At 40.2% G+C, this 27,430-nt stretch overlaps 1 protein-coding gene across 2 annotated transcripts in view; it reads right to left on the bottom strand.

Moving 5' to 3' along the window:
- The window catches only part of inpp5f (inositol polyphosphate-5-phosphatase F), a 204,599-nt gene that overhangs the window by 5,365 nt on the left and 171,804 nt on the right, over positions 1 to 27,430 (bottom strand). For both annotated transcript variants that reach the window (XM_043712705.2, XM_043712703.2), the window contains exons 11-19: positions 24,979 to 25,056; positions 22,795 to 22,915; positions 17,707 to 17,835; positions 15,644 to 15,761; positions 14,255 to 14,453; positions 10,355 to 10,426; positions 10,100 to 10,173; positions 5,104 to 5,232; positions 3,160 to 3,247 (exon numbers count right to left, since the gene is read on the bottom strand). In XM_043712705.2, coding sequence (XP_043568640.2) covers positions 3,160 to 3,247; positions 5,104 to 5,232; positions 10,100 to 10,173; positions 10,355 to 10,426; positions 14,255 to 14,453; positions 15,644 to 15,761; positions 17,707 to 17,835; positions 22,795 to 22,915; positions 24,979 to 25,056 — 1,008 coding nt within the window. The remainder of the gene's footprint in view (positions 1 to 3,159; positions 3,248 to 5,103; positions 5,233 to 10,099; positions 10,174 to 10,354; positions 10,427 to 14,254; positions 14,454 to 15,643; positions 15,762 to 17,706; positions 17,836 to 22,794; positions 22,916 to 24,978; positions 25,057 to 27,430) is intronic.

Below are 27,430 nucleotides of genomic sequence, written 5' to 3'. Positions count from 1 at the left end.
AACTCTCTGCCTTCTGTCAGACAGCCAATCCTCAATCCATGCCTGTAGCTCACCTTGAACACCATGGGCCCTCACCTTACTCAACAGCCTCCCGTGTGGCACCTTATCAAAGGCCTTTTGGAAGTCTAGATAGACCACATCCACTGGGTTTCCCCGGTCTAACCTACTTGTCACCTCTTCAAAGACATTTTAAATATGAACATTTTTTAGAGAAATGTAGAAATGTTAGCTTCTACCTTAAGCCCAATCTTTATCCTGATATTTGAAAAACTGAAGGTTAACGAGAGAGTTTCACTTCATGCTCTGCTGTGTGAGAGAATTCTTCAATGAGACTGGCTATTTCGTCTATTTAATGACAGCACTACTTTTGAATGCCAGAAAGCTACTACAGAAGGTTGAAAAGGTATGCAAAGGTCACTACATCTTTACAGGAAATTTTCTTCAAAGTCAACTCCAAGCCATTAACAACATTAAATTTATTTATGATTGATATTAGTAATGATCCCTGAGTAAATATTGGAGCAGTTTAATGTCATTGGATTGCATACAAGATTTTCAACACACAGGCACCTCACTGAAAACTGAGGAGTTAGCTCTCATTGAAGATTCTATCACCTCAGTGTACTTTATTTAAAATAAAAAGCAGACCAGCAGTCAATGTAGTCTCTAGCTATGCATCATGAGTGTGAAAGAAAAATGAGCATAACAATACTTTTTAAAAATAAAGGTGGGAACAAGGCATAAAGTTCAAATGAAAAGCCAATAATCAAATATCTGGATCAAGCTTTCAAACAAAGCTGTCCAGGTGAAAAGTTGAAGTCTCTTGGAACAGTTGGATGCCCCAATGGGGGTCTTTCAGGATGGAGGAACAAAAAAGACGACAGATCATTTCTTTGTCCTGGCAGATTGCAGTGAACATGGAGAAAATCCAAGAAAGAGGCAGGGTTTACCCAGGAAAGTGTCAGACTCTGTCTGCAAATCTCTGCTGAGGGCAGGCTCAGAGCTTTTCTCATTTTAAGACGCCAGAAGATCAAAACATTACAGAAACTGAGAATTACACATGCACAAATCACCATTCTCTACTGGATATTCCGATAAACAGAAAGCTGAACACTGAGTAATATCATTATGTGGAAAATAGCAGCTGGTAAATGCCATTCTTCCTCTTACTCAGTCTCCAACTATTCACTATGCAGTTAAGATATCTTCACCCATGCTTCAGCTCTGATATCCCTCCTGGTATGACAGCAGTTACGCAAACCAGTCAAAACGTAGGATGAAAGCAATCATGCTCATCCACAGAAATACTGTATAAATTTCAAGTTTTCAACAAAGTAAAAACATCTCAAGGCACTTGAATGAAGCACAATTTTGGCTCTTAGCCATATAAAGGAGATTATGGGTCAAATGACCAAAAGGTTGGAGCGAGGTGGGTTTGAAGAGCTTTTTTTTTAAAACAAGAGGAAAGCACAGACGGAGGTAAGATTTCTCAAGGAGACAATTTCAGAGCATCAACAACAAATTGCAATGGTGAGATGATTAAAATCAGGAATGTGGAAGAGACTCCAATGGAGGAGCCGAGAGATCTCAAAACACCCCAGGGCAAAAGGAAGCACTGGAGAAGGTAATATAAGACACCACTGCAGGATTTTTAAAAAATGACAACTCTGACATTAAGATGTTGTTGCACCTCAAGTCAATGCAGTTAAAACATGCAGCTTCAAGAATTCCTGATTCCAAGTTTAAAGATTTTTTATAGATCTTTAAAACACAGCTGCAATTTTTAAGTAACCCAAAGCACTGTGCATACAATTAACCAACAAGTAGGGATTTGGGGTTCATGATCTGAGAGCCGAGTGTAACCATACAGCCTTTTGTTGCCAAGTATTAATTAATTAAATATTCCCACCTCTGTGGAAAATTAAGATCTATACCAAGATTTTGCAAGCTCAGGTTGAAGTCACAGCACATTGTAAACAGCAGGTGCATGTTTGTAGACAATGTGATTCTCCAGTAAAGAATTAGGCCATACCATTGATAGACATAGCTTTCCTTTAAAATTTACATCCAACTATATACAGGGAGGCGGTGTCCACAGTGTGAATCTCACATTGAAACAGAACACCGTTATCGAGGTACCTGCCTGCTGAAAAAGTTTCTTTTAAAAAAAGGAGAAAGATATAGGTATTTCATTTTCTTTGTTAGCTTACTACCCATCATTTTAATGAGATGGTTTTGCTTGGCTGGGTCATGTTCACATTGTTTATCCAAATTTAAATCAGAGGAATGATACTAAAATTCCCTGGCAATGCCAAATCAGGAAACGTCCAAAAGAAGATTCTAGAAACAAATTAATAGGGCAGGGTGAACAAAGAACAGTCAAAGACAGTATAACCAATATGGCAGCCTTTTCAAAGTGATGAACCACATCTTTCAAAAGGTGGGAACAAAAGGGGAAAGGAAACAAAAAGCAAATGGATTGAGCACTTTAAACATTCCCCAATCAAGTGTTCTGGGTCACTGAAGCAGTTTAGCATGTAGGTCTGGGCACTGCCTATTTACAGAAAAATATACTGCGTCAAAAAGAACAAAAATTCATCAGAATATATCAGAAATGGAAAATTATAGCAATGACCTTTGAAAGTGGAAGTGAAAACTGAGGGATATAAAAATGAATTCCAGAATTAAGCTTCAAGTGGCTAAATTGCAGTGTTTTTCAATGAATTGAAAAATCATGAACAATGGGGCTCAGGGTTATCACAAGATTTTCCTCACTACAGAAGAAAAAGCAATTTAAAAACAAAATCACATGAAGCTCTCAAGATAACGGCAATAAAGTGAAAGACAGAAGAAAATAGAAAAGAGAATAGGAAAATGGGAGGAGTGTAGAAAGTCCTTATGGAACAATGAGGGCATCATTTTCTAAATCACAGAACTGAAACAAAGCTTCACTCTCCACGTTCACAAACATCATTTCATTAAGTAGTCAGTTTTATTTTCCCCAAGACGTAGTTATGAAAGCAAAACTGGCAATCAGAATACAGCTGATATTCAGAAAGCTCAGAACATAGAATTATTCTCTTGCTTTGTTCTTAGTTAATGCCTGCTTGCAGAGGCAATATTAACAAGCTAATTAAAACTGTCATAATTCCAACTCACCTTTCTAACTTCTTCTCTACAATTGACACATCTAATCCCAGGTTCTGTTTTGTAAGTTGAAGCATCTCAGCGATGCACTGAAGGGTATCTGCAAGCCAATTAAAACACTGTCAAGTATTACTTACAAGAACATCTTAGAGATAATTATGAACTTCTTCAGGTTTCATTAAAGTATTATTTCTATTGTTCATAGCCTATTAATGCCTTACCCAAATTCTTCCACATACATATACCATGTTGGCAAGTATGGCAGACCATTTTGAAATTGTAACCAACGTAAATTTCCCATGATACCCCATTCGAGGTGGCTAAGCAGAAAGCCACTCCATAACAGCATGAGGGTTTGTGTGTGGCAGTTCTTCCACTGTGGAAGCACAGGTGGTGATTTTGAGTGTACATGGGTTGGGGTGGGCAGGGAGGTGTGAAGCAGAAATATTCTTAATTCATATAAACTCAGCTAATAATTAGATGACTTAATGAGTCATTTGGGGAGGCAGTAACCTTTTTAAACATGTTACAAACCTGTCGCTAAACGTTTTCAATTTTGTTTTGACCGAAACAATTCTCAGTACCAGCAATCCTCAGGTACTTAGCTAATTGCTGTCCTGTGCGCACACACCAGGATGGTATGGCAACAGCCTGATTAATGCAGTGAAGTCCAATTTTACCCTCATCCAGGAAACATGTGTGGATACTTCAGTGTCAAAACAGGGGAGGATTCTTGGTTTTTCTCCTTCTAGCCCAGAAATGATTAGGGCCAGTCTCTCTCTCAGGTGAGGGGAAAGCATTACATTTGGACAGGTTCAGCAGGCTGAACAGGATAAACAATAGAAGTTAGATTAGATTAGATTAGATTAGATTAGATTAGATTACTTACAGTGTGGAAACAGGCCCTTCGGCCCAACAAGTCCACACCGCCCCGCCGAAGCGCAACCCACCCATACATTTACCCCTTACCTAACACTACGGGCAATTTAGCATGGCCAATTCACCTGACCCCTGCACATTTTTGGACTGTGGGAGGAAACCGGAGCACCCGGAGGAAACCCACGCAGACACGGGGAGAACGTGCAAACTCCACACAGTCAGTCGCCTGAGGCGGGAATTGAACCCGGGTCTCTGGCGCTGTGAGGCAGCAGTGCTAACCACTGTGCCACCGTGCCACCCACAAAGTAGAGCAGGTGGAATAAGGCTATTAAACACAAAAGGCCCTGCTTGTTACTAATCCAAATTTCCATTGTAATTAAGTCCACAAGGTGGTTTTGAGTAGACAGGCCTATCTATGCTTCCCTTTATTCCATAATCAAAACACTTTCAGAGGTTCACATTTGATGACTGGCCAATGGAGTATATACTCAGAGGACATAATATTGATCAGGAGAGAAAAACATAAAAATCCATCACATTAAGCCACTGAGTTCTCCAACTCTTGGCCAGGTAGCTTTTGCCTGCCCACTCTAATGTTACAAGTTGGTGATCAAATGGAAGGGTTACTTTTTTTTGAAGTAGGACAGGCAAGAGTGGTAAAGAACGTGATAATTTCAGTAAATGAACAGCTAAATTTTAATATTAAGCTTTAAACATTAACTTACAGCCATTGAAAAAATACCTCCAATGATCAGGTGGGGGGAAAAAAAAATCAACTGCAAGTCTCAAGGTCTCAAAGATTAAATCCTGCATGTGTTTGTTACACAGGCACATTTATTGGAACTTATTTTTTTTTTCCAAAGTACAGATTTTGGATAAAGCTGTCAAATGCACTGTCACTTGAAGGATCTTTTACCAAATGGTGTATAATGAGGGATCACGAATAAAAAAAACATGCTGGTTTGTTTCTGAACAGAGAACACTTCCCATGATGCAACATTCCAGGTGTTAATGGATCAAATCTGACATTGCAACAATCTCAACACATCACAGAAGGAAACAGTAGAGAGACATTACCTTTCCCATCCTCCTCAGGGTTTCGTGTCACAGCTCTGAGCGTATGAAAGTATCCACTAGTTCCACTGTGTTTGTAGTGCAGCCTCATACAAGTAAACTTGGGTTTACCAAAGAAAGTTGGTTCTGGACCTTTTGATTTAATAAAGAAAAAATCACAATATTGGTTTTTATCTTTATTGGTCACAAAGAAGAAAACACAAGGATTCTAAAAATCTCACACTTAATATATTCCAGTATTGTTATAGCTGTTTCAGTTTGTACGCATTACAAGGTTTGGTGGCTCTGGAATACTGAGAGCAGTTTTATTGTTATATTTATTAAAGGCAGTACAGCAAAGGTTCAATAAATTGATCCCTAGGATGAAAAACTGTCCTAAATTGAGAGGTTGTATAAACTCGGCCGATGCGGAGTTTAAAAAAGTGAGGGGTGATCTCATTGAGGCTACAAGATTCTGAAGAGTTTAACACGGTAGACTTACAGATTGTTTCCACCTGACCAGGGAATTTCTAACAAGTTGAAACTTTATTGCTGGAACAGCACAGCAGGTCAGGCAGCATCCAGGGAACAGGAGATTCGACGTTTCGGGCACAGGCCCTTCTTCAGGAATGAGCAGAGAGTGTTCAGCAGGAGAAGATCAGCAGAGAGTGTTCAGCAGGAGGGCAACAAGGGCAACAGTCTCACTCAAAGGGACGGTGTAAGTTTGAAAGTATCAAAGGTAGGAAAGTGTGTGTTTTGGTCTCTAGGGGAACAAAGGGTATCAGAGGACTACACAGAAGAGAAGGTGAAGTCCAAGAACAGCCACAATTGCATGAAGTAGAAAATGACACACTATAGATCTTATTTTCAATGTTTCACTTGTTTGAAATGTTATTCAGAGTCAACGAGTCAGTCAATCTCTTGCCCATCTGTTGTCTGTGTGTTACTCTCAAGGATTCTTTTCTTTAACTTATTCTCTTCTTTCTATTGCTCTCTCCTAAAAGTTTTTTTGGTGTCCTGCCCTCATCTGCTTCTGTTTGTCTTTTTCTTTCTGCTAGGTGGCAAGCTGTAAGATGGGATTTACAGCATGGCGGGAAATAAGAGCCAATCAGGCTTGCAAGCTGCAACCGGAGCAAAAGTAGCAGGGAAAAATGGGACATTACGTGGCTCTGTTCCCATTCTCTCTCTCAATTTTCTCCACCTCTTTTGCTCCCATCATATTCCCTAACCTTCACTAACAGTACCTTCTCACACCATCATGAACCAAACTGAACTTGGAATTACCTCTAATTTCTCATCTACTCCATTTCACTCCACCCTCATCCTCCATTTCCCAAAATTCCATTACTTGGTGCAGGGCAATGAGCATTCACCTAATACTGTCGCAGACACTATCTCTTTTCCCTTAAAGCTCTGTTTGTTTCTCAACTTCAGTGATGTTATAATGCTTCTCTGGATGACTGTCTCAAAGATTTTAGCGATTAAAATATATTATGTCCTATAGCTGTAGCCAAACAGCTAACTTAACAATACACTGCTGTGATAATTAGGTAGATTCAAAATGTACAATTCCTTTTTCTTCAAAAAAAAGGATCAATTAACATAAAAGCAAGCTTCTTTCTCTGACCTCATTTCCCATTTTATCCTAATTAAAACTAGCTTGAACTCTATAGAATACAAAACAAATGCATCAAATTTCCTCAAATTCTTGTACAAACTGCAATTTAATCTGTTCAAAAGGTGAAAGGCTACTGACTAAAACCCTGCCACTATTCCACATTGAGAGGCTGTAAATCACAAAACCTTTCAGGATACATTTTTGACAAGAAAGCAACTTTGAAATGGAGCCTGTAATTTGAAGTTCTTCAGATGCCAAATGCAGTAGCTGAAAATAACTCATCTATTTTGCACTTTATAAGTAACATTAGAGTTGAGCTGTAAAGTCAGGCACACTTACAATTTATGATGGTAAACTTTTGGATTTCCCTTTAAAAATCAATGTGAATTTTACAAACATTAGACTTTTGAAATTTTGACTCTTGCTTTTGAGATATTCAAATCAAAAGCAGAGAGCTAAATGCGAAAAGAAAGTATCAATAAAGTATTTTTATTTATTCAATGGATAAGAGTTTCTCTGGCTGGTCTAACACTCATCATCCATCTTTAACTGTCCCAGAGAAGGTAGCAATCAGCTGCCATCTTGAACCAACCTACTACCTGCACTGTAACAGAAACTCAAATAGTAAACCATTAAAATGTTAAGTGAGAGTCTGAACATTTTTTAAGCATCTCACAGAAAAGGAACAGCTGCTATTGAGGGATGAATAGCAAGAAGATGCTGCTGGGGAGAAGCAGAATGTTGCAAAGAGTTTGTTTTTCGTCAAAATTAAGGGAATGGAACAGACAGGGCTCTTGGAGACTTAAGACGTTTAACGCACAGAATGGTTTTCTAAGCAAGCTGTTTAGAAGTAGTTAAGGCCTTCTAATAGACACCTGAACAATGGCATTTAAAACAGCAAAAGACAATTCATTGCATAAATCAAAACATGTTGCAACTTGAAGGGCAAGATGGTTGGAAGTACCCTATCGGTTAGTGGCTACAACACAAGGAGATCAGATTAAATTATGTATCAGAAGATATTCAAAATGGTTTCTCACTGGATGAAGAAAGCAGTTGCATCATGGAGAGAATATGTACAAACTTATGTTCTTTCAAGAGGGACTGGGAGACATCCCCATCAGAAAATGAATTCTATGATCTTCAGAGCTGGTTTCAATTCCAAGAGGATCAAAGAGATCTTTGAGAGAGAGACAGAGAGAGAGAGAGAGAGACACACAGAGAGAGAGAGAGAGAGAGAGAGACAGAGAGAGAGAGAAAATTTTCCCCACTCTTGGTCACGGATTGACAACCTCTCTCAGAGGATAATGTCGACAACCAAACTACAAGGATGTGGCAGGGGGGAGAGCAAAATTTGAAGTCACGATGCTACCAATTCCTGATGACCATTTTGTGCTGTATATTTGACTGTTAGGAAAAACACATTAATTAGCCAATTCAAACACACTGATAATTGCAATTATTAACAAACCTGTTTTCTCTCTTGGTGAATGTGGAAAACAATAGATTGATCAATGTTTGTCATAGTACCATGTTTGATCAGGGGACAGAAATCAGTGCTGCACCCAAATTAAGAGAGTGCCTGAAGGCCAAGAGCATAAGCGTTAAGAGCTGGTATAGGTCAACTGGCCCCTTCAAGCCTCTCCCATCATTCACTACATTCATGACTGAGCGACCTCAATGCTACTTTTCTGCACATCTCCTAACTCCCCTAATAACCAATCTGTTGATCTCGGTCTTGAATATTCTGATTGATGGCTCTCAGAGGACAGAATTGCAAACATTTACACTTATTTGAGTTGCTGAACCCCTTCTCCTGAGACTATGTTCCAGGTTCTCCTAACAAAGGAGCAGAGCTCAGAAAGCTTGAGATTTCAAATAAACCTATTGGACTACAACCTAGTGTCACGTAACTACTGACCTTGTCCACCCCAGTTTAACCCGGCACCCGCCACCCCCATCCATATTTGCCAGGCAGGAGAAGCTTTCAGCTGCAACCTGTCAAGCATCTTAAGCATTTTACATGTATTCCACCTCTGTCTTCCCAGCTCCAGGGAATCTATGTCTAATCTACTCAAACTCTTTTCACACATGAATCTATTCATTCCAGGAACCAGTCAAGTATATCTTAGTTGCGTGCCCTCCACAGCAAGTATGCATGAAGGGATCAAAACTGTACACAATACTCCAGATATGTCTTTACCAATGCACTTCATAATTGTCACTGGACTTTCTTAACCCTATTGTCTATTCCCATGGATCAACATGCCTCTGAACTCTTAGCCAAAACCAGGAAGCATGGTCACTCAATCCCAAGCATAAACCAGATACATCAACACCAGTACATCACAACAGAATTAGTGGGTGCCATTTAACAATTCGGAAAACATTATGGAAAAACAATCTGCCCTGGTTTCCTATTGAAAAAAAATCAAAACACTTATAATCGTCCAGTAGGCATGCTGTGAGCCAAAACATGACTGAGACAGACATGTTCTCACCGCCCTCCAGCCTTCCCAAAAGCCTACCCACAAACAGGCTGAGAGAGAAGGAAGATGCAGGCCAAAAGGCTTTTGATTCATTCCCCCCTTGTCAAATTTCACCAAGGCCACCTTTGGGTTTGTGAGGCCACCATAGGCTAATCAAATTCAGTGTCTGTTCAATCCAACTGCTTTGACATATACCAACTTGCGTAGTAAGCAGGATGTAAAGCCTAAATGACCGCCTGTCTAGCTCTACTTCTCAACAAGAAAGGCATAAAAGGTTTTTAGTTAGCTCTGTTGCATGGCACTTTTCAACTGCCATTTTAGTTGCTTATTTAAACTATCTACTTTCTACTTAGGAATTTATTTTGCCTGAAATTCATGGCTACTGTGACAAAGCTGATCTTTCTGAAATTTGTTGCTGTTAGTTCCCTATTAGTGTTCACTTTATATTGGATTTTTGCTCATTCATTATAATAAAAATCTTCCAATGTGAAGTCTTCTTGTGTAATTCCTTTAAGTGGACCACTGCAAATTCAAATACCTTAAAGTTATTGGCTTCTGCGAGGATCTTACTATGACATTAAACTGTTCCAAGTATGGTAAAAGCATCTTGGACTGTCTTACACCAATATCACTGAAAACTGCAACACATTACAACATGAATTTAAAATAAAACTCTCAGGTTTTGAGTGCAAGAGCTACTTATACACACATACACATAACTTTTCTGATAAGCAGAAGCATGCACAGGAAAGAACTGCAGTGTTACATGGAGATCAACCTGCTTTTCTAAGCAAGGGTGAGAATGACGACACCAAGGTAAGGCAAATTCAGAGAGGAATTTGAGCTGTAGCACTGGCAAGAAAGAAAGCCTGTCCCCATCCCGTGACAAAGTGACCAGAGGGGAGAGACTCACCAATTTCAATCTTCTCCAAATCCTCCAAGTTCATTCTTTCATACTGATTCACTTTATCAACCTCTTCGTCATAGCTGTCAAATGAGGGATAGACAATGTCAGGTTTGAAACCAGCTTCACACACAAGTGAACAATTGAACACTCACTCATGGGCTGCTTAGCAACAAACACAGTCCTGGATTTTATTAATGTGACCACCAACTGAAACGTGTTAACTTTAAGGAGAGTTGTAAACCCGCTGGCCCATTTACTTACTAGGCTACGTAGTAGGCACAGTTGGACAGAAGGAGAAGCACATCAACATCTCGGTGGGTGGCATCGATAAGGCTGGAAAAGAACAATAGTTGCAAACAACATAAAATTTCCTTGGGAAATACTCAACAGAAAACAATTAAAGTTCGCTCATTCTTATAATCCTCCCTACCAGAAGGGCAAAGATACCACACAACAAAGTCCTGCCCCACTAAACCCATCAGGTGTCACTTCAATAAGACATGAGCAAAGACAATGTTAAGCACTACTTCCTCCAGTGCCAGCTGATAACAAGAGGCGAATACAACTTCAATTCTGGAAGCACTCTATATTAAATTTAATGTTGATCTCACTCTGTGCACCTTCCCTACAACCTTCTGCACAATTTATTCACTCTGTTCTATTACCCTAATACACTTTATATGGTACTATCTGGCTGCACTGCATGCAAAGCAAAAACAAACTTCACTGTACCTAGGTACACATGACAATAATAAATCTAAAAAAAACTTTTCATTAAGGCTGCAGTGCCTCACTAATCTTTCATTTTAACTTAATAGCAAAACTGCTTAACTGCCTTGGCACAAGTTCTGAATAAAAATAATTATTATACAACATGGGAAACAAAGCCATAAGTTCTTTCATACAGCTTGTTGAACATTTAATTTTTCTATAAGTGAACATGATCTTCATCTATTAGTTTCAATTTAAATAAAATCCATTTTGGCAGATGGCCCAGTGGCTCCAGCAGGATATTCTGGGTTGTCTTAAGGCACAGGACTTGGAACCAAGCACAGCCCCAGTGAATTGAGAAATTCAGGGACTGGCTTCAATACACATCCTGGTTGAATTAATCCAAAACTTTCAATAAGATGCTCATAACTCAAACTATGTCATCCTTATGGCACAACGCCAACCACGACCAGAAACTCAAAGTGAAAATATAACAAATATCTGTGGAATTACAATATTGATGTCTGTTGCCTTGGCAAAACAATAGCACCCGGAAACATTCCTCCATTATTTTAATAATCGTTGAAAGATAAGTGACATTCAGATATTGCCAAATTTTCAGCTACATAGATTTAAGTTAACTTCAAAAACGTTTCTAGTAAGCAGCAATTCCAATTCTCAGGAAGAGGAAATGGTGAGGTGGCCTTCCTTGCGGGACGACGAGATAAAGGAGCAAGGAGGTCCTTTTGCAGCAGTGTAGGGCCATGGTGAGACAACACTTGTACACACTTGCGGTTTCTTCACTGAAGAAAGGGTCTACTTGTCACAGAAGGAGTGCAACAAAGGCTGTGCAGCCAGATTCCTGGGAAGGCAGGATTGTCAGTTTAAGAGAAGATTGGGTAAACTCAGCCTGTATACCCTGGTGTTTATAAAATTGAATGGATTGCACGGATACATACACAACTTTTAACAGTGCTGGGAGACTGGAGGCAGGGATGATGTCTCCACTGGCTAAGGTTGGCAGCTGATAGCTTCTAGAACAAGGGTCACAGTGTCTCAGGACACCAAGTAGGCCATTTACAACAAGGAAAGCATTTATCACTCAGACGTCAGTGAACCTGTGGAATTCTCTAACAGAAGCCTACAGAGGACATGTTACTGAATATATTTCTAAACATTAAAGGCATCAAGGGCTGGAGGAAAGAGAAAGTATGGCTTTGAGATAGAGGTCAGTCATTATCATACTGAACAGTAAAGCTAGTGCAATGGGACAAATGGTTCCTGCTCCAAATTTTCATGTGTCTACGTTTCAACTGTATTCAGTATAATTCATGTGTAATTTCATTATTTATAAACCACCTTTCGATAGGTCAGAAATGGAGCACTGCTGAGCAAAAAGAAGTTTTCTAAATTTTGTATCTTGCACTCATCTGGACGATTCGTGAATTTAGGGGGAAGCCAACATTTGTGCTGTATGACAGCAAAGTGCTGATCAGCTGGCAAGTCGACTCAGATTGGAGGTGGTACCATGGAGAATGCACCAGTTAATGATGATTGACAGTTAACTTCCAGGTGTTAAACTTTAAACCCAAAATTGTCTCTGATTTCTCAGGGCAGTATCTTGACCATCGAACTAACAGCTGGCCGTTACATTGTTACAGACAAGAGGTGCAGACTAGGTACAGGCCTGGCAGTTTACTGTCAATCATTACCTGGTGCATCCTCCATGGCAATGCCTCTGCTAATAAAGCAGCATTGTGCTGTCAGAGTAGAAAAGTTGTGTTTTGCCCCTTAAATTGTTATTCTAGCATATTATCCTGATGAATGCAGATCAAAAAGCTTCAACAAAATGGAATCTTTATGAATATTTAACCTTATTTATTGGAAATATCACTGTACAACTTGAACCAGAAACCAGTTTGTGCAATTTTTAAAATCTATAAACAGCCCCAAGATCGAAACACAATGGAAATAAAATGCACTGTAATGTAACATCAAGTTCTCTGCAGTCACTGGATTTGTTTTGAAAATTTTCATCCTCCCTCCTCCTTACACACAGGCATTGCAACATGGTTTCAAATAGCTATACCATCAAGGAAAAATCAGTCTCTGAATACAGATGGCTACTCAATACAGCTTCAGTGTGAGAAGTGTTAAAGGGCCAAATGCTGCAATGTGGGGCTCATGTAGATTTAGTGGTATTTTTGGTGGTGCAGACGGATGGGCTAAAGGACCTCTTCTGTACTAGACAATTCTATAAAAATGGTAGCAGCTTCAAAGTATTCAATTTGGTGACTGCGCACAATTAAACACTAAACAAGAAGAGGTTATAAGTTGCTGGCACTATAACATGGGTAATGATGACAGAGGCAATTGCCTATTGATAGTTTCATTGGACCGTTAATCCAGAGACTCTGTGTTGGAATCCCACCATGGCAAATGGTGGAATTTGAATTCTAAAAAAGAAACTCGAATTAATTACCTAATAATGGCCTTGAATTAATTGTTGATTGTTGGAAAACCACATCTGGTTCACTAATGTCTTTCAGAGAATGAAACTGCCATCCTTACCTGATCTGGCCTACAGACCCACAGAAATGTTGTTCACTCTTAACTACCCTCTGGGTTTTTAGGGATGGGCAATAAATGCTGCTAAGCCGGTGACACCCAGATCCCAAGAATGTATAAAGAAAAAAAATTATTTACAATGTTAACTCAAAATTTACCAGGAATGATATTTTAAATGCCGTGCATTGCCATGGAAGACGACAGCAGCAGCATGAGCAATTTATCAGGAAAGGGACTTGACCCTTGACCCAGACTAAGGGAACACAAGCCAAAGCAAAATACTGCAGATGCTGAAAATCTGAAACAAATACAGATAATGCTGGAAATGTTCAGCAAGTCAGGCAGCATATGTGGAGAGAGAATATGATTTGGTGCTTCATGATTTCTTCATAACAGAGGCAAATAAAAATTCTAAATATCACAAACACTTATTGAGTCATTGTAGGCCAGTCACGCCTGGATTATTTTGAAATAACCTCTGTTCTTAAGATAAAAGTCTTTTTCTCTTCCAAGATTCAACTCTTCATTTCATCAAAATTGAAATATATACCCCTAGCATTCAAAACCCATTTCTAACAGTTGGACGGTGTTTGAGATGTAGTAATTCAGCACTGCTGCTGTTCCATGCACATTTGTTTACTGACAGCATTAAATAAATAGCACTGGATTTAAAAGGCATTTCAAATCTTCATTAAAAATTCAGCCTTCAAATAGCAGGCTCGACCATCAATTTTCCTGTTCCACATCGACTGGGAATGGTTTATATTGTGTTGTAACTATTCTCTACCTTCAACAGAGTATGACAGGTTGAGATGCGTCAATATTTAATTTCAGAGAATGAAATAAAAAATTCTCTGATGGATGAATTTTGTGGTTACAGACCTTGGATCGCAATCTATCACAGCCCAGCCTCCATGGAATTTCTCATCGTCAGGTAATAGCAATTTCATATAATTCTGCAAGAGGAGACTGAACTGTTCCTGCTGGCTTCTCTGGTTCTGTTTTTGCAAAGCTTCATGCTCTTTTTCTTTGTTAAAGATGGAGTAGAGATCTTCAGTCACTGGGATGCCCTGCATTGGATCTAATTAAAGGGAAACATTACCATTTACCCGCACATTTAAAATACTAGCACAGTGAAAACAAATATTTACATCAAAAGAAAGTAGAATGGTCATTTAACCACCAGGGTGGAAAATGAATGTTCATCTGACAATAATTAGGAATGACCAAATGTATATGTATATGTATGTTTGGGACAGCACGGTGGCTCAGTGGTTAGCACTGCTGGCTCGCAACACCAGGGACCCAGCTTTGAATCCAGCCTCGTACAACTGTGAAATTTGCACATTCTGCTGGTGTTTGCGTGGGTTTCCTCCAGGTCCTTCGGTTTCCTTCCACAGTCCTAAAATGTGCAGGTTAGGTGAATTGGCCATGCTAAATTGTCCAGTGTTCAGGGATGTGTAGGTTAGGTGCACTATTCAGGGGTAAATGTAGGGGAAGGGTCTGGGTGGGTTACTCTTCGAAGGGTCAGCGTGGACTTGTTAGGCCAAAAGGTCTGTTTCCACACCAAAAGGGATTCTATGGATTCTATATCCCCTGTCAGACATAATGAAAATCATTCTCTGTGGATTAACCATCTTGATGAATCATCAAAGATGACTGAGGACAAATCACAAATTTGCACTACAGAATGAGAGAGATAGAATACACAAGGGAACAGGAAATCTAACTTAAAAATACAGACTGCATTTCAAAAGTTCACCCTCGTCCAAACAATGATTCTCCACTCTTGTCACAATTTGAACCCATTCAGCTTCCACTCAATTGCTTGGCTTTCAAAATGATCAGATACTGGAAACGCTTCATAAACACTACACACGCTAGACATCTAGAGAAGCGTATCCTCAGCCTCAAGCACAAGATTGATATGCCAACCAGCAACTGTGGAAATCAGAGAGAGGCTTCCAAGTGCGTTTTGCTGCTGTCAGATTCCCAGGTTAGACCATAACCGAAGAAAATAAAGTTCAATTAGTCCAATCGGTGGCCAGTGCTGGAGGAGCCTGGAAACAGATCAGACTGTTCTGTGAATCTGCGAGTTGACAGCTACAAGGGCAGAAGGTGGAGAGAAGGAAAATACAAATATTAGGCCAACATGAAACCATGACCCAATTCAACCCACTGGAAATGTGAAGGTGCACAGGGCTCTTGTCTACTTTTCCCGACAGATTTCCCCAAGCTTTCTTAATGTTAGTAAAGTTGCAGCGCTCTTACCTATGACAGCTTGTCGATATGCATCACGGAAGCGATTGAGATAATACCGATTGGCAGAGTTATAACCGTCTTTCATCATTCCTGCAAGCTTTCGTTCTCCAGTTCTTGTAAAGTCGCCCTAACATTCAAAAGGAACAAGAATAACACACCCACGCTTCTGCTGAGCAAGGTGAGAACTATCACAGATGGTAGTTAGAAGCTGAAAATGTTTCAGATTTCAGGTCACGGCTTCAGATTTTATTTTACTTTACTTACTGCTCTGAAAATAGTAAAAATCATAGGCACCACCTGGCTCACAAATTTAGGTTGGCTCATCCTAGAGCAGGTCACAGTATGAAAGACGCTCTAAACTGATTCACTGGATCTATGCAGCATCAACTGCTTATCTATCTTTCACCCCCTCTCACAGCAAAATAAGAGAGTGGAGGGAAACGAGGAGGATGGTGATGTGAGGTGGGAAATAGTTTTGGAAAATGAGTGATGACGACAACAACAACCTGGTACTCGTCACATTCATATTTGTCTGTCTCCTTGGTTTTGCGTTTCCTCTTTCTCTTTTTGTGGCAGGTATTTATGCAGTGAGCTGTGCAGCTTTAACAGAGATAGCAACAACTTCCTCTTCCTCCCCACCATCTCCATAACAGCTCAGCACCACCACCTCCTCATCAGAAGCAAGCAGACTCCTGGATTCAGGCTTCCAGAGACTTTCAACCAAAACACAAGGAGTTACTTTTAGGAGAAGAATCATATTGTCTACTGCTCAATAGCAGACTGACCCTGAAACTTACAGAATAAACATAACATGTCTGACTTGGGAAGGAGCCATGAAGAAAAAGGGCACTGTTTGACCCAAGTAACGCTCATACTAAGCTGACCACCTCTCACCACTGGATTCCAATTAACTCCTCAAAGACTGGCATAAGCTCATGTCCAACACCCCAGGGAAAGTGTGTAAAACAAAATAGTCCTCGAAAACAAAAAAGGAAGCTTACAGGGAAAGAGACACCTCTGGGGTAGTCTTTTCTTCGAAGAACTAACAGAGAAATAATTGACTGAACTCTATGACTATGAATAGTTTCCTCCTCTGCTGCAAGATTCTTCAATTGCTCTCGGAGTTGATTCAATTGTCCAAGGAGCACATCGGGAAATCTGTTTGGGGAGATGTGAGGGATGCGTGAATGGAAACCAGAAAATTGGGTGGTCAGGGAGGATTAAAACTGGCTGGGACGCTGGGGTCACTTTCATCTGAGGAGAATGGATCACTAATGACCTCCTCCTAAATTTACCTCCACATTGGCCCTCAATAACCTGAAATCATCAAGAGTGCCTACGCACACATGCGACTGTCGAGAGACAGGTCCCCTCCATTGGCCCCTCCAACCCTCAACTACCCTCCTTCTCTCATTCCTATATAACTGTGGCATATGGATGATTCTGAAGTCTGACACTTTGTAGCTTGTACAAATAAAGGATATGCTCAAGATGGGTTGGAAAAAGCCATGTGGTCTTTGCATCCAGATTGGGAAACTTGAGCAGAATAAAACTGGAATATAAATCAGTTGTGTTGGTTCTGCCATGAGTATCTGACCGTGGATATTATAAGATGACTGCTTCAAACCCCTTCCTCACCAAAAATCAGTGAATTTTCAGGGCCTCCATTTATTCTCAATTACGCTGGTTAAAAGACTTATGCCCAAATTGTCGATTCTCCTGCTCACCGGATGCTGCCTGTGCTTTGCCAGCGAAATACTTTGATTAATTATGCTGGTTAGTCAAAAAACCGACTGGTTTCAGTAGTTGCACAAAGTTCAGACTCTCAACCATTCATTTCTCAGTTATTTTGAATTAGTTACATGCAGATGTCAATCCCAGATCAGAAAACCACTCTATACCAGCTATTCAAGACTACACCAACATTGGCCGGAACTTGTGTACAGGGGAATAGCGTGGTATGTCAATTAAAACATGGTGTTTAACAGCATTCTGGTTTCTGCCTGATACAGATAAAGAACAAACTATTGCAGTCACTGAATTGCAATGAAATGAAGCGAACTGGTTGTTACCTTTAAAGCCGCTGTCCCAGCATACTGCCTGCTAATGGCGTCTCCATTGTTGGCCCACATGATCTGATAAATCCGATAGCATTTCTGAGGCAGGGGTTGTTCGGGTGGCATAACCCCCAACTTCTTCAGCTGAAAGACAATCGAGAAGATGAACAGAGTATGAATTCAAATCACTCAATTATTTACATCTTTTGCAAGGTTACTCTATTGGCATCGCTTGCACGTAAAGCAATGTTGCACAACCTATTTAGATTCTACAGCAACACAGTCAAGGATAGACAATCAAGAATCAAAAATAGCCATGTCAGATAGGTGGCAGCACAATACACGGTAATTCTCCTTCTACTGTTAAGCATGCATATAATCTCAACTAAGTTTTTGATGTTTTAATAAAATGTGGAGGGAAGGAAATAAAATGCATATGTACAGCACCTTGTGGCTTCAAGATACCCAAAAGACCTGCACATTCAAACAAATGTCATGGAATCTCAGACCTGTTCTGCTGTCAGAAGTCATTCGGCCCATCATTGTCCTCACTGGCTGTCCAAGCGAGCTTCATAACTCAGAGCTATTCTCCTCCTCTTTCCCCATAATCCTGCGCATGACTTAAACAGAAACAGTCATCTAATACCCTCTTGAAGGCCTCGACTGAACCCGCCTCCACTATATTTCTGCAAGTCTATTTCAAACCCTGATATATTCACTGAGCGAAAGATTTTTCCAACTCCATTTACTTAATTGTCCAAATTAGTTTAAATCTGTGTCCTCTTATTTTCAATTCTTTTACAAGTGGAAAAACCTATCTACTTTGTCCCGAGAGTTCAAATTCAGAAACTTCAATCAAGTATCTTCTTAGCTTTCTCGTCTCCAGGGAAAACAGTGCCAGCACCTCCAATTTATCTTCTTTACTGAAGCTACTTAATTTCACCAAAAGCTCTTCATCCACTGCTCCAAGACATTCATACCCTTCTTAAAGTGTGCCAGCTAAGCCTACACATAATACTCTACAGTTCAGCAGGAACTTTGGTAGATAAACGTCACAAATAATGTGCAGTAAGAGCCCATTAGTGTTTTATATGATGTCTCTTCAGGGAGGGACTTCAGGCAAAGCTTCCTATTCATCTTCAAGCAGTTTGGAATGCTCTTCACAATCACCCAATTACACAGGTGGCACACTGCTACCTCACAGCACAGGGTCCTGGGTTTGATTCCAGACTCAGGCAACCGTGTGTTTTCCTGGAATTGTATGCTCTCTCCCATGTCTGCTGGACTTCCTCCGAATGCTCCAGTTGTTTCCTGCCACAGACCAAAGATGTACAGCTTAGCTGGATTGGCCATGCTAAATTGCCCAGTGTTCAGGGATGTATAGACTAGGTGGACAAGCCGTGCAAAATGCAAGGTTACAGGGGTAGAATGGGGGATAGGTCTGGGTGGGATACTCCTCAGGGGGTGAGAATGGACTCGGTGGGCGGACTGGCCTGCTCCCACACTGTAGGGATTCTGAAACTGCGTCAAGTGCAGGAGTTAAGCCTGACCACCAATATGCTCAGGTTTGGGGCAAACAAGCCTTAGGTCAAACCTCAACCATCTGTGAACTGTTCTCCATTCGGTCACAGCAGGCTCCTATTTAAATGTGAATCTCGGTGCAGTCAGCCTCCAGCCTTTCCCTAAAACAGTCAGTCAGTGGTAAAGCTTTCAAGTCCATTTCCTTGGGGCTCGCAGGATGTGACACCATCAGCTCCAAACAGATCCAAATCCTTACTGCATCCCATTCACATCTCCAGGTTTTTTCACAGGGTTACTTCATTGTGGGAGGAGTAAACAAAAAACATTGGAAAAAAAACAATTTTACAACATAAAAGCCATGAAAAGCTACTCCACAAATGGGTAATTAATTTTTGACTGCTAAATTAAATTTGCAGACTGCACTGTAAAGACAATTGTTTTGTGCTAACACAATCTTTAACTGAATTAAATGTGAATAAAACCAGCAATTATAAAATAATTTATAGTGTCAATAATTACCCACTGCCAATTTCTCTAGTAACAATCCTCACTTGTAATTAAGACTTAACACTTGCAGTCTCTCACAGGTGAGATGGGATATCCTCTGCAATTGCAGTTTTTCCTCCCGACTCTCCCTTTTTCTCAGCCCCAGCCTCCCCTAAGTCAGGCCAGCACAAGTCAGGGTTCAGAACAGCATCACAACTCCCTGGAAAATGCCACATGTATCCTCTTTAATTAGGAACGACAAGAGGCAATTTGAGAAAGAAGCCACACACTGCTCAGAAGGTCTTCGTTATTAATGATGATGCTATTGAAATGTAGACTTGCTTCAAGCACAAATTCAGTTACCGGACAGTAGTTAAAGAAAAACCAACAAAAAGCTTTTAAAAATCCTCTGTGGTAATCCGATAAGTTGACGGCTGATTTTATAACATTATATTCACACTTTATAGACAAATATGTATTACACCAATATTTTACATGAATAGAGCACATTAATACAGCTGGATAATTTTCTTTCAGTTTAGCATGACCTCAGGATAGGTTAACAATACAGCTTTTCGGAGAAAAGGGAACCCGAGAAGGGTACTCATTGAACAATGTGATTGGCATCCATATTACTTGGTTTTGTTCATGGGATTTGGGCTTTGCTACCTTGCCCAACATATTACCCCTTCTAATTGCCCAGAGGGGTCTGTTCTGGATCTGGTGCCACACACAGGTCAGACCAAGTAAGAATGGCAGACTTCCTTCCATAAAGAGCATTAGTGAATCAGACAGTTTTTAAATGATGATCAACAGTGATTACATGGTTTAAACTCAAGATTTTTACTGTGTTCCAGTTTGACCCTCTGCCTTTGTGGGATTTGAACCAATGTCCTCAGAATATTAGCCTGGCGTCCAAGGTTATTATACAGTCACAGGTGTACAGCATGGAAACAGAGCCTTCGGTCCAAACCGTCCACGCCAACCAGACATCCCACTCACAATCTAGTCCCACCTGCCAGCACCCGGCCCTTATCCCTCTAAGCCCTTCCTATTCATATACCCATCCAGATGCCTTTTAAATGTTGCAATTGTACCAGTCTCCACCACTTCCTCTGTCAGCTCATTCCATACACGTACCACCCTCTGCGTGAAAAAGTTGCCCCTTAGGTCTCTTTTATATCTTTCCCCTCTCACCCTATACCTATGCCCTCTAGGTCTGGACTCCACGACTCCAGGGAAAAGACTTTGTCTATTTATCCTATCCATGCCCCTCAATTTTGTAAACACTTATTAGGTCACCCTACAGCCTCCGACGCTCCAGGGAAAACAGCCCCAGCCCGTTCAACCTCTCCCTGTAGCTCAAATCCTCCAACCCTGGCAACAGCCTTTTGAATCTTTTCTGAACCCTTTCAGGTTTCACAACATCTTTCCGATAGGAAGGAGACCAGAATTGCATGCAATATTCCAACAGTGGCCTAACCAATGTCCTGTACAGCTGCAATATGACCTCCCAACTCCTGTACTCAATACTCTGACCAATAAAGGAAAGCATACCAAACGCCTTCTTCATTATCCTATCTGCCTGCGACTCCACTTTCAAGGAGCTATGAACCTCCCTAGGACCTGACCATTAAGTGTATACGTCCTGCTAAGATTTGCTTTCTCAAAATGCAGCACCTCACATTTATCTGAATTAAACTCTATCTGCCATTTCTCAGCCCTTTGACCCATCTGATCAAGATCCTGTTGTAATCTGAGGTAACCTTCTTTGCTGTTGAACACCTTACTGAAGTCCATATAGATCACATCTACCGCTCTGCCCTCATCAATCCTCCTTGTTACTTCTTCAAAAAAACTCAATCAAGTTTGAGAGTCATGATTTCCCATGTACAAAGCCACATTGACTATCTCTAGTTAGTCCTTGCCTTTCCAAATACATGTACATCCTGTCCCTCAGGATTAATCCATTGACATTACCATTATGCCACCACCTCTCCATTTTAGCTGAATGTACAATCACCAGTGGGTCCTGATGAATACCAGCTCAATGTGAACCCAATCTTTGGGAGAAGACAAAACGTCTCTTCAGTCTTCGTAGCCCCAATGCATTGCATGAGCAGCATGCAAGACCATTGATCAAGTAAGTCTCCTTCATGGGTCACATTGTAATATTGCAAAAAAAAGGTTTATTTCAATTCTCATGCAGTTTGCAGCAAAAACTTGCATTGATATAGCACCGATAATATAGCAAAATGCACCTGGCGTTTCATAGAAGTGCAGTCAAAGGAATCGGACACTGATCCACATTATAGATTTGGACAAATGAGCAAAACCTTGGTCAAAGTGGAGAGGTCAACCACTCAGAACTGACCTATGGAAAAATGTCTTCACTCAAAGGGTGCCAAAGCTTAAGGCCCAGTTTATACTGGCATTTTGCTGTCATCAAAGTCCGAGATGAGAGGATCATCTGGAAGTAAAGACCATTTACTGTGGATACACTGGTTCCAGAGGCAGTCATGAGCAAATTGAACATGTAGAAGGATAAAAGAATATAAAAGGTCATTTGAGCTTGCACTGCCAATCAACAAGGTTAGGCCTGGTGTGATGACAGCATTACTTTCCTATCAGTCTCCCATAACCACAGATTTCCATTGCTTCGCAGCATCCTGTAGGGTCGGATGCTAAATTCAGCTTCCACACAAGGACATCTGTGAAGGCTTACCTCTCAAAAGATTTTTCTTCAGAGTTTGTCAAGTGATGGCTTACAATGGAGATGAACAGTGATTGTGTGATGGCTGACAAAATTGTTTAAAAAGGTCATCAGCTTGGGCAGGGGTCACCTAAAATTGCTGCATGCCTTAATATTTGAAGTTTACACCAAATTACTTCATTTTGAAGCTAACTGTTCCTTTTTTGGTGCAGTTTTTAGTCTTGTAAATATATAATGTCTGCTGTAACATTCCACAATCATTTCTACTTTTTTACTTTAAGGAGGGAATGATTGAAAATAAAGATGAACGCAAAACTTGATGAGACAAAACACCAATTCTCATTTCCGAATGCTGCACCAGAGATTACTTGGCCGGTTCCTACCTGTTGTTCCATGACCACTCGAGCAATTGCAGCTTGAACCACATTTGTCCGATCCAAGCAATCCATACAGTTCACCCTGAAGATTCCTTCCTGTTTGCAAATTTCTCCTGCCTGGTCAACCCTGCAAGCAATCAAAATGACACTGTTTTTCCTGCGAGCACTCCTAGACCAAGTTATGCAAATGTAACATCCGGAAAAATAAACAACAGAACAGTCCTCACTTCAGTCCTCAGAATCAAGGTGCCAGAACTTGCAGGAAACCCACCTTCTGCCAAGTTTTGTGCATCATACGACAGTGAGACAACATTCTTTCTAACAATGAGGAATGCCAACACTTCCTGCTTCCACAGAGCCAAGTGAAGTAAGTTGCTCCTGGCTGTGAAACTGCAGCTTACAAAAGTACTTTTGGTCTATGACAGGAAAAATCTGTGAAGGGCAGCATCACAGTTGAAACGGTCAGCAGTGACACAGGGTTCCCAGAAACTTATTTCAAGGATAAACATTTTATGGCGAACAAAGGTTTGCATTTTTCACGACATGTAGTTGAAGGCAGTCTGAGTGTTAAGTGAACTGTAAAATTGGGCATTCAAGTCGGATCTCTGTTCAGCAGGAAACTGCAGTCGCAAAATTTATAGGAAAGTCAAGAGGTCTGCTGACAGATCATTATTGCAATCATCCTGCAATTGAGGCATGCCATTCCAATTTAGTCAGAGTGGCTCATTCCCATTTACATCACAGCAACAGGACATCATATCACATGGAAATAATGTTCTGCGCTCAATGCCTGTCCTGGTGATTATGAATGTCATTGTAGGAAGTCCAATGGTCAGATATGCTGATAAATGTATACATAGATCCTCCAATATTTGGGATCAAGTACAATATAATCCTCAAAATACCAGCTCAAGTGTTTTCTGTAGTTTTACGTTTAATCAGAACTTTAGAAACCCCAGCTCCACTTTTGTTTCAAATATAAATGAGCTTCATACACTCAAAACGCAATAGTCAAATCCATGTTGCATCCTAACAATGTCCTTTCCACATTAGCATGCTTCAATATTTATATTCAATTGAAGAAACTGAACCCTATAGCAAGCCTGGGCACTCCAAATCGTCTGCAAGATGAGTAGAATATCCCTTCATTGAAATGAATACTTCAATACTAAGACCTTTCATTGCTATAATGTTATTTTCTCCATTTTCCACTTCAGCCTCGCCTCAATCAAAGTCTGAATTTAGGCGTTGTTTGTACACTGACCGCAAAACCAGCTCATGACTGTCTAAACTCAATTTACAAAAGACATGATAGATGGAATGCAAAAACTCCTCTTCCAAGCAATCAGAGCTTACTTGAACCCATGGTTTAAAACAGACATTCTTGACAAAATTATTTGCAAATTTTCTGCAAGGTTGTGCCTTTAATCTTCCTGCTGAGTCCCTTACAATGCTCACCACTTCTAGGCCAAGGGGATGGCATCATAACCTCAGGGCATGGGTCACTGGTAAACACTGTGCAGGCACAGCTCACAGTGACACACCATCCATTTACTGTTTGCTGTTCTGAAGAAAGGTCACTGGACCGGAAACATTAACTCTGCTTTCTGTCCACAGATGCTGCCAGACCCGCCAAGCTTTTCAAACAATTTCTATTTTTGTTTCCAATTTCCAACATCCACAGTTCTTGCAGGTTGCTGTCACAGCTTGCACAGGCAGGTGCAACACACTCCCCACCTGCCCCCAACCTGATTAGAGCAGATGGACTTAAGGGATGAAAATGACACTTGGAACCATTACAATGCTGATTCCAATACTTGCCCTGTCAATCATGACAAACACACAGTCACAGTTCAACTGCTGATAAGAACAAAGGCATTTTAGTTAAGTGTAGTTTAATTTAGGAACTGTTACAAGTTCTGGGCAAAGCAGATAATTTTTAGACCATTACAGACATTCTGTAATGTGCTGAAAATTACTGTGCCGCAACACAGCAAAACAAAACGATTTATATTGTGCAAATTGGAACAGCTTCACAACGCTAATGAAAAAGATGAAGAAATTAATCTCACAATATAGTGGAACTTTATCTACCCAACAGATAAGCTTTGGCTTTGTGAACTTGTCATCACAATAAAAAAATTTTACTACACTACACAATGACAAAAGGAACTAAATGGAGATACTAACCAGCCCCATTTCATGTCCATGATGATATCAGAGATAGCATCGGTCAAAGTCTGCACGTTTTCAAACTTCATTCCTCGACTGAAAAGCAAGCAAATCACCACTTCAGTTCTTCAGCAATTTAATCAAACCATTTGTAAAAATGAACATTTACGATTCAACTGAGTGACTTCCTTGGCTCTCAAAAAAGGACATTTTTAGGAACGCAGTTAATCAGAAGACTGATGAAAGGTACATTTATCACACATTACCAGCTGTCTGTCTGCCTGTCATTGACCCTGGATTCTACCTGTACCTGCTCCCTTGCCATTGCTTGCCCCAGACTGGCTGAATAATAATAAGAGATGAAGTAATCACAAAAACAAAATTCAGTTCCAATAAAGTAAAAAAGGACAGCTCAATGAAATGAGACACCATGAAATGAAAGATAGCTACAAAAATAATTTTTAGTAATCAGTTATATTACAAACCTCATTAATCATGATTTGAGTTATTGGTTTAGGCTACAGATGATGTATTCCATTATCTGGTCCAAACTCGTTCCCAATGGAAACTGAAAACAGTTGCTCAATCAATTCACACTGACCTACAAGAAGCTCAAGAAAATCTCAATCTGTTTTCAAACAGGAATTGAAATAAATTGAAAGCAAAAAAATTGCTTCATAATCGCTTAGTACAGAACTTAATCACTGATGAAGGTGACATGCTATTCAAAGTTTTCACCCGTGAAACTCATCAGAACAGAACTAAAAGAATATCAAAATTTAAAGGGAACAATTTATTCCACATGAAGAGAAGGTGCTGAAGGTATAGCAACTTGATTGGTCAAGGTATTGCCGTGGAAGATATTCCAGGAACAGTTAGCTCTCAAGTTTTTGCTTCAATCAAACTAGGCAAGTCAACACTGAATGGTCAAGGTAGTGTCGCAGGAAATACACCATAAGGAATGTGGGTGTACATCCCAATTCCTGGAATAACAAACAGCTGTTCAGCTGTTTACAACAGGCAAATTATTGAATGGTCTCAACTAGTCATGTTTGCAAACATCAGGAGTGCCCAGCAGAAACCTCTTTACTCAGTTGTCAGGATTTGGAATATAGTGCCTGCAAGAGTGGTGGAGGCAGATTTCATAGAGGGCTTCAAAGAGAGCTGGACATATATTTGAAAGTGAAGAATTTAGAGTGTTACAGAGATAGAGCTGGAGAATGGGACTCACTAGGTAGCTCTTTCAGGAGCTGATACAGACATAATGGATTGAACAGCTTACTTCTGTACTGTAAAGTTCTGAGAGTAGATATGATTCAGTGATTGGCTGGACTTGGTAAACAATCCTGACTCCCAGTAATGACACTAATAGCCAAATTAAGTTCAGTCAGCATTGAGGCTTGCCTATGCTTGAATCTTTATTCCCAAGTGGGGAGTCATCTTTTGCAAATAGAAACATGTTCAATCAGAAGTCAATCTCATGGTAACCACTGCCTGGTATGCTCACAACAATGCCTTCATCAATTTTACTTAGTTTGAATTTAAACAAACGCTTGACAGGGTGTGAATGTGTGTTTGTGGAGCGGGGTGAGGTCAATATTTAAATCAGAATACATTTGCCAACCAATTAAGATGCTTTCTCATGCAGTATAAATTCCTCATTCCTTGGAAATTTGGTATTCTTGGTAATTCTGTCCTGATGGGGACAAGATAAAAAGCTTCAACAGCATCTTTTGTTTTAAAACAATACTCAATTGATACAACATAATGCAACTAGGGAGGATGCACTCAAAATTCAGAGGTAAAGTGAACAGCTAAATACAAACTATTACAGAAGTTGGTTGATGTGCAAATTCCAGGCAAAGCTTGAGTGCCAATATATACAAACAGCGACAGCTATTTTTCAATCGACTTTGGGGCCAGCTCAATAAAGCAACCAGCATTTTTGTCCTTGCAGGTAGCTGAAAAATCCATTGTAGCTTTGTTCCCCAAGATTGGAGTTTGACAGTGTAGCTATCCTAAATAGACAAACTAAAGCCAAAATTGTGCTATGAAAACAGAATGACAAGCTTGTTAAATGCAAATTAGATCACAATTCTCACCTGCAATATACACTCTCATCACTATTAAATGTAGGGCTCTAGGTTAGAATGACTGATAAATGTAGTCCAGCTCCTAGCAATTCTAGATCTTCATTTTGTGGTGACTTAAGAGGAAGCCAGAAATGCCTCATAATATATCAACATTCACTAACTCTCTCCACCCATCCTAAACAGTTGCTACGTATAAAAATATTGAGGCCATATCCTGGTGACTGCTAATCAAAAATTACATCATTTCCATTTTGTATTTAGAAATTAAGACAAACAGGATGATCCCCAATGTCATCCAAGCAGTTCATTTTTCCTGAAGATTTATTTGTTTAGTGTTGGGGTGGAAAATGGTCTGTAATGTTTAAGGATCACACAAG

Source organism: Chiloscyllium plagiosum, unplaced genomic scaffold (assembly GCF_037043375.1).
Source record: "Chiloscyllium plagiosum isolate Xiang-an unplaced genomic scaffold, Cpla_swu_hap1 HiC_scaffold_22, whole genome shotgun sequence".
Classification (NCBI taxonomy): domain Eukaryota; kingdom Metazoa; phylum Chordata; class Chondrichthyes; order Orectolobiformes; family Hemiscylliidae; genus Chiloscyllium; species Chiloscyllium plagiosum.
Note: the sequence above shows the minus strand (reverse complement) of the source record. Positions and strands in the feature narration are given on the sequence as shown.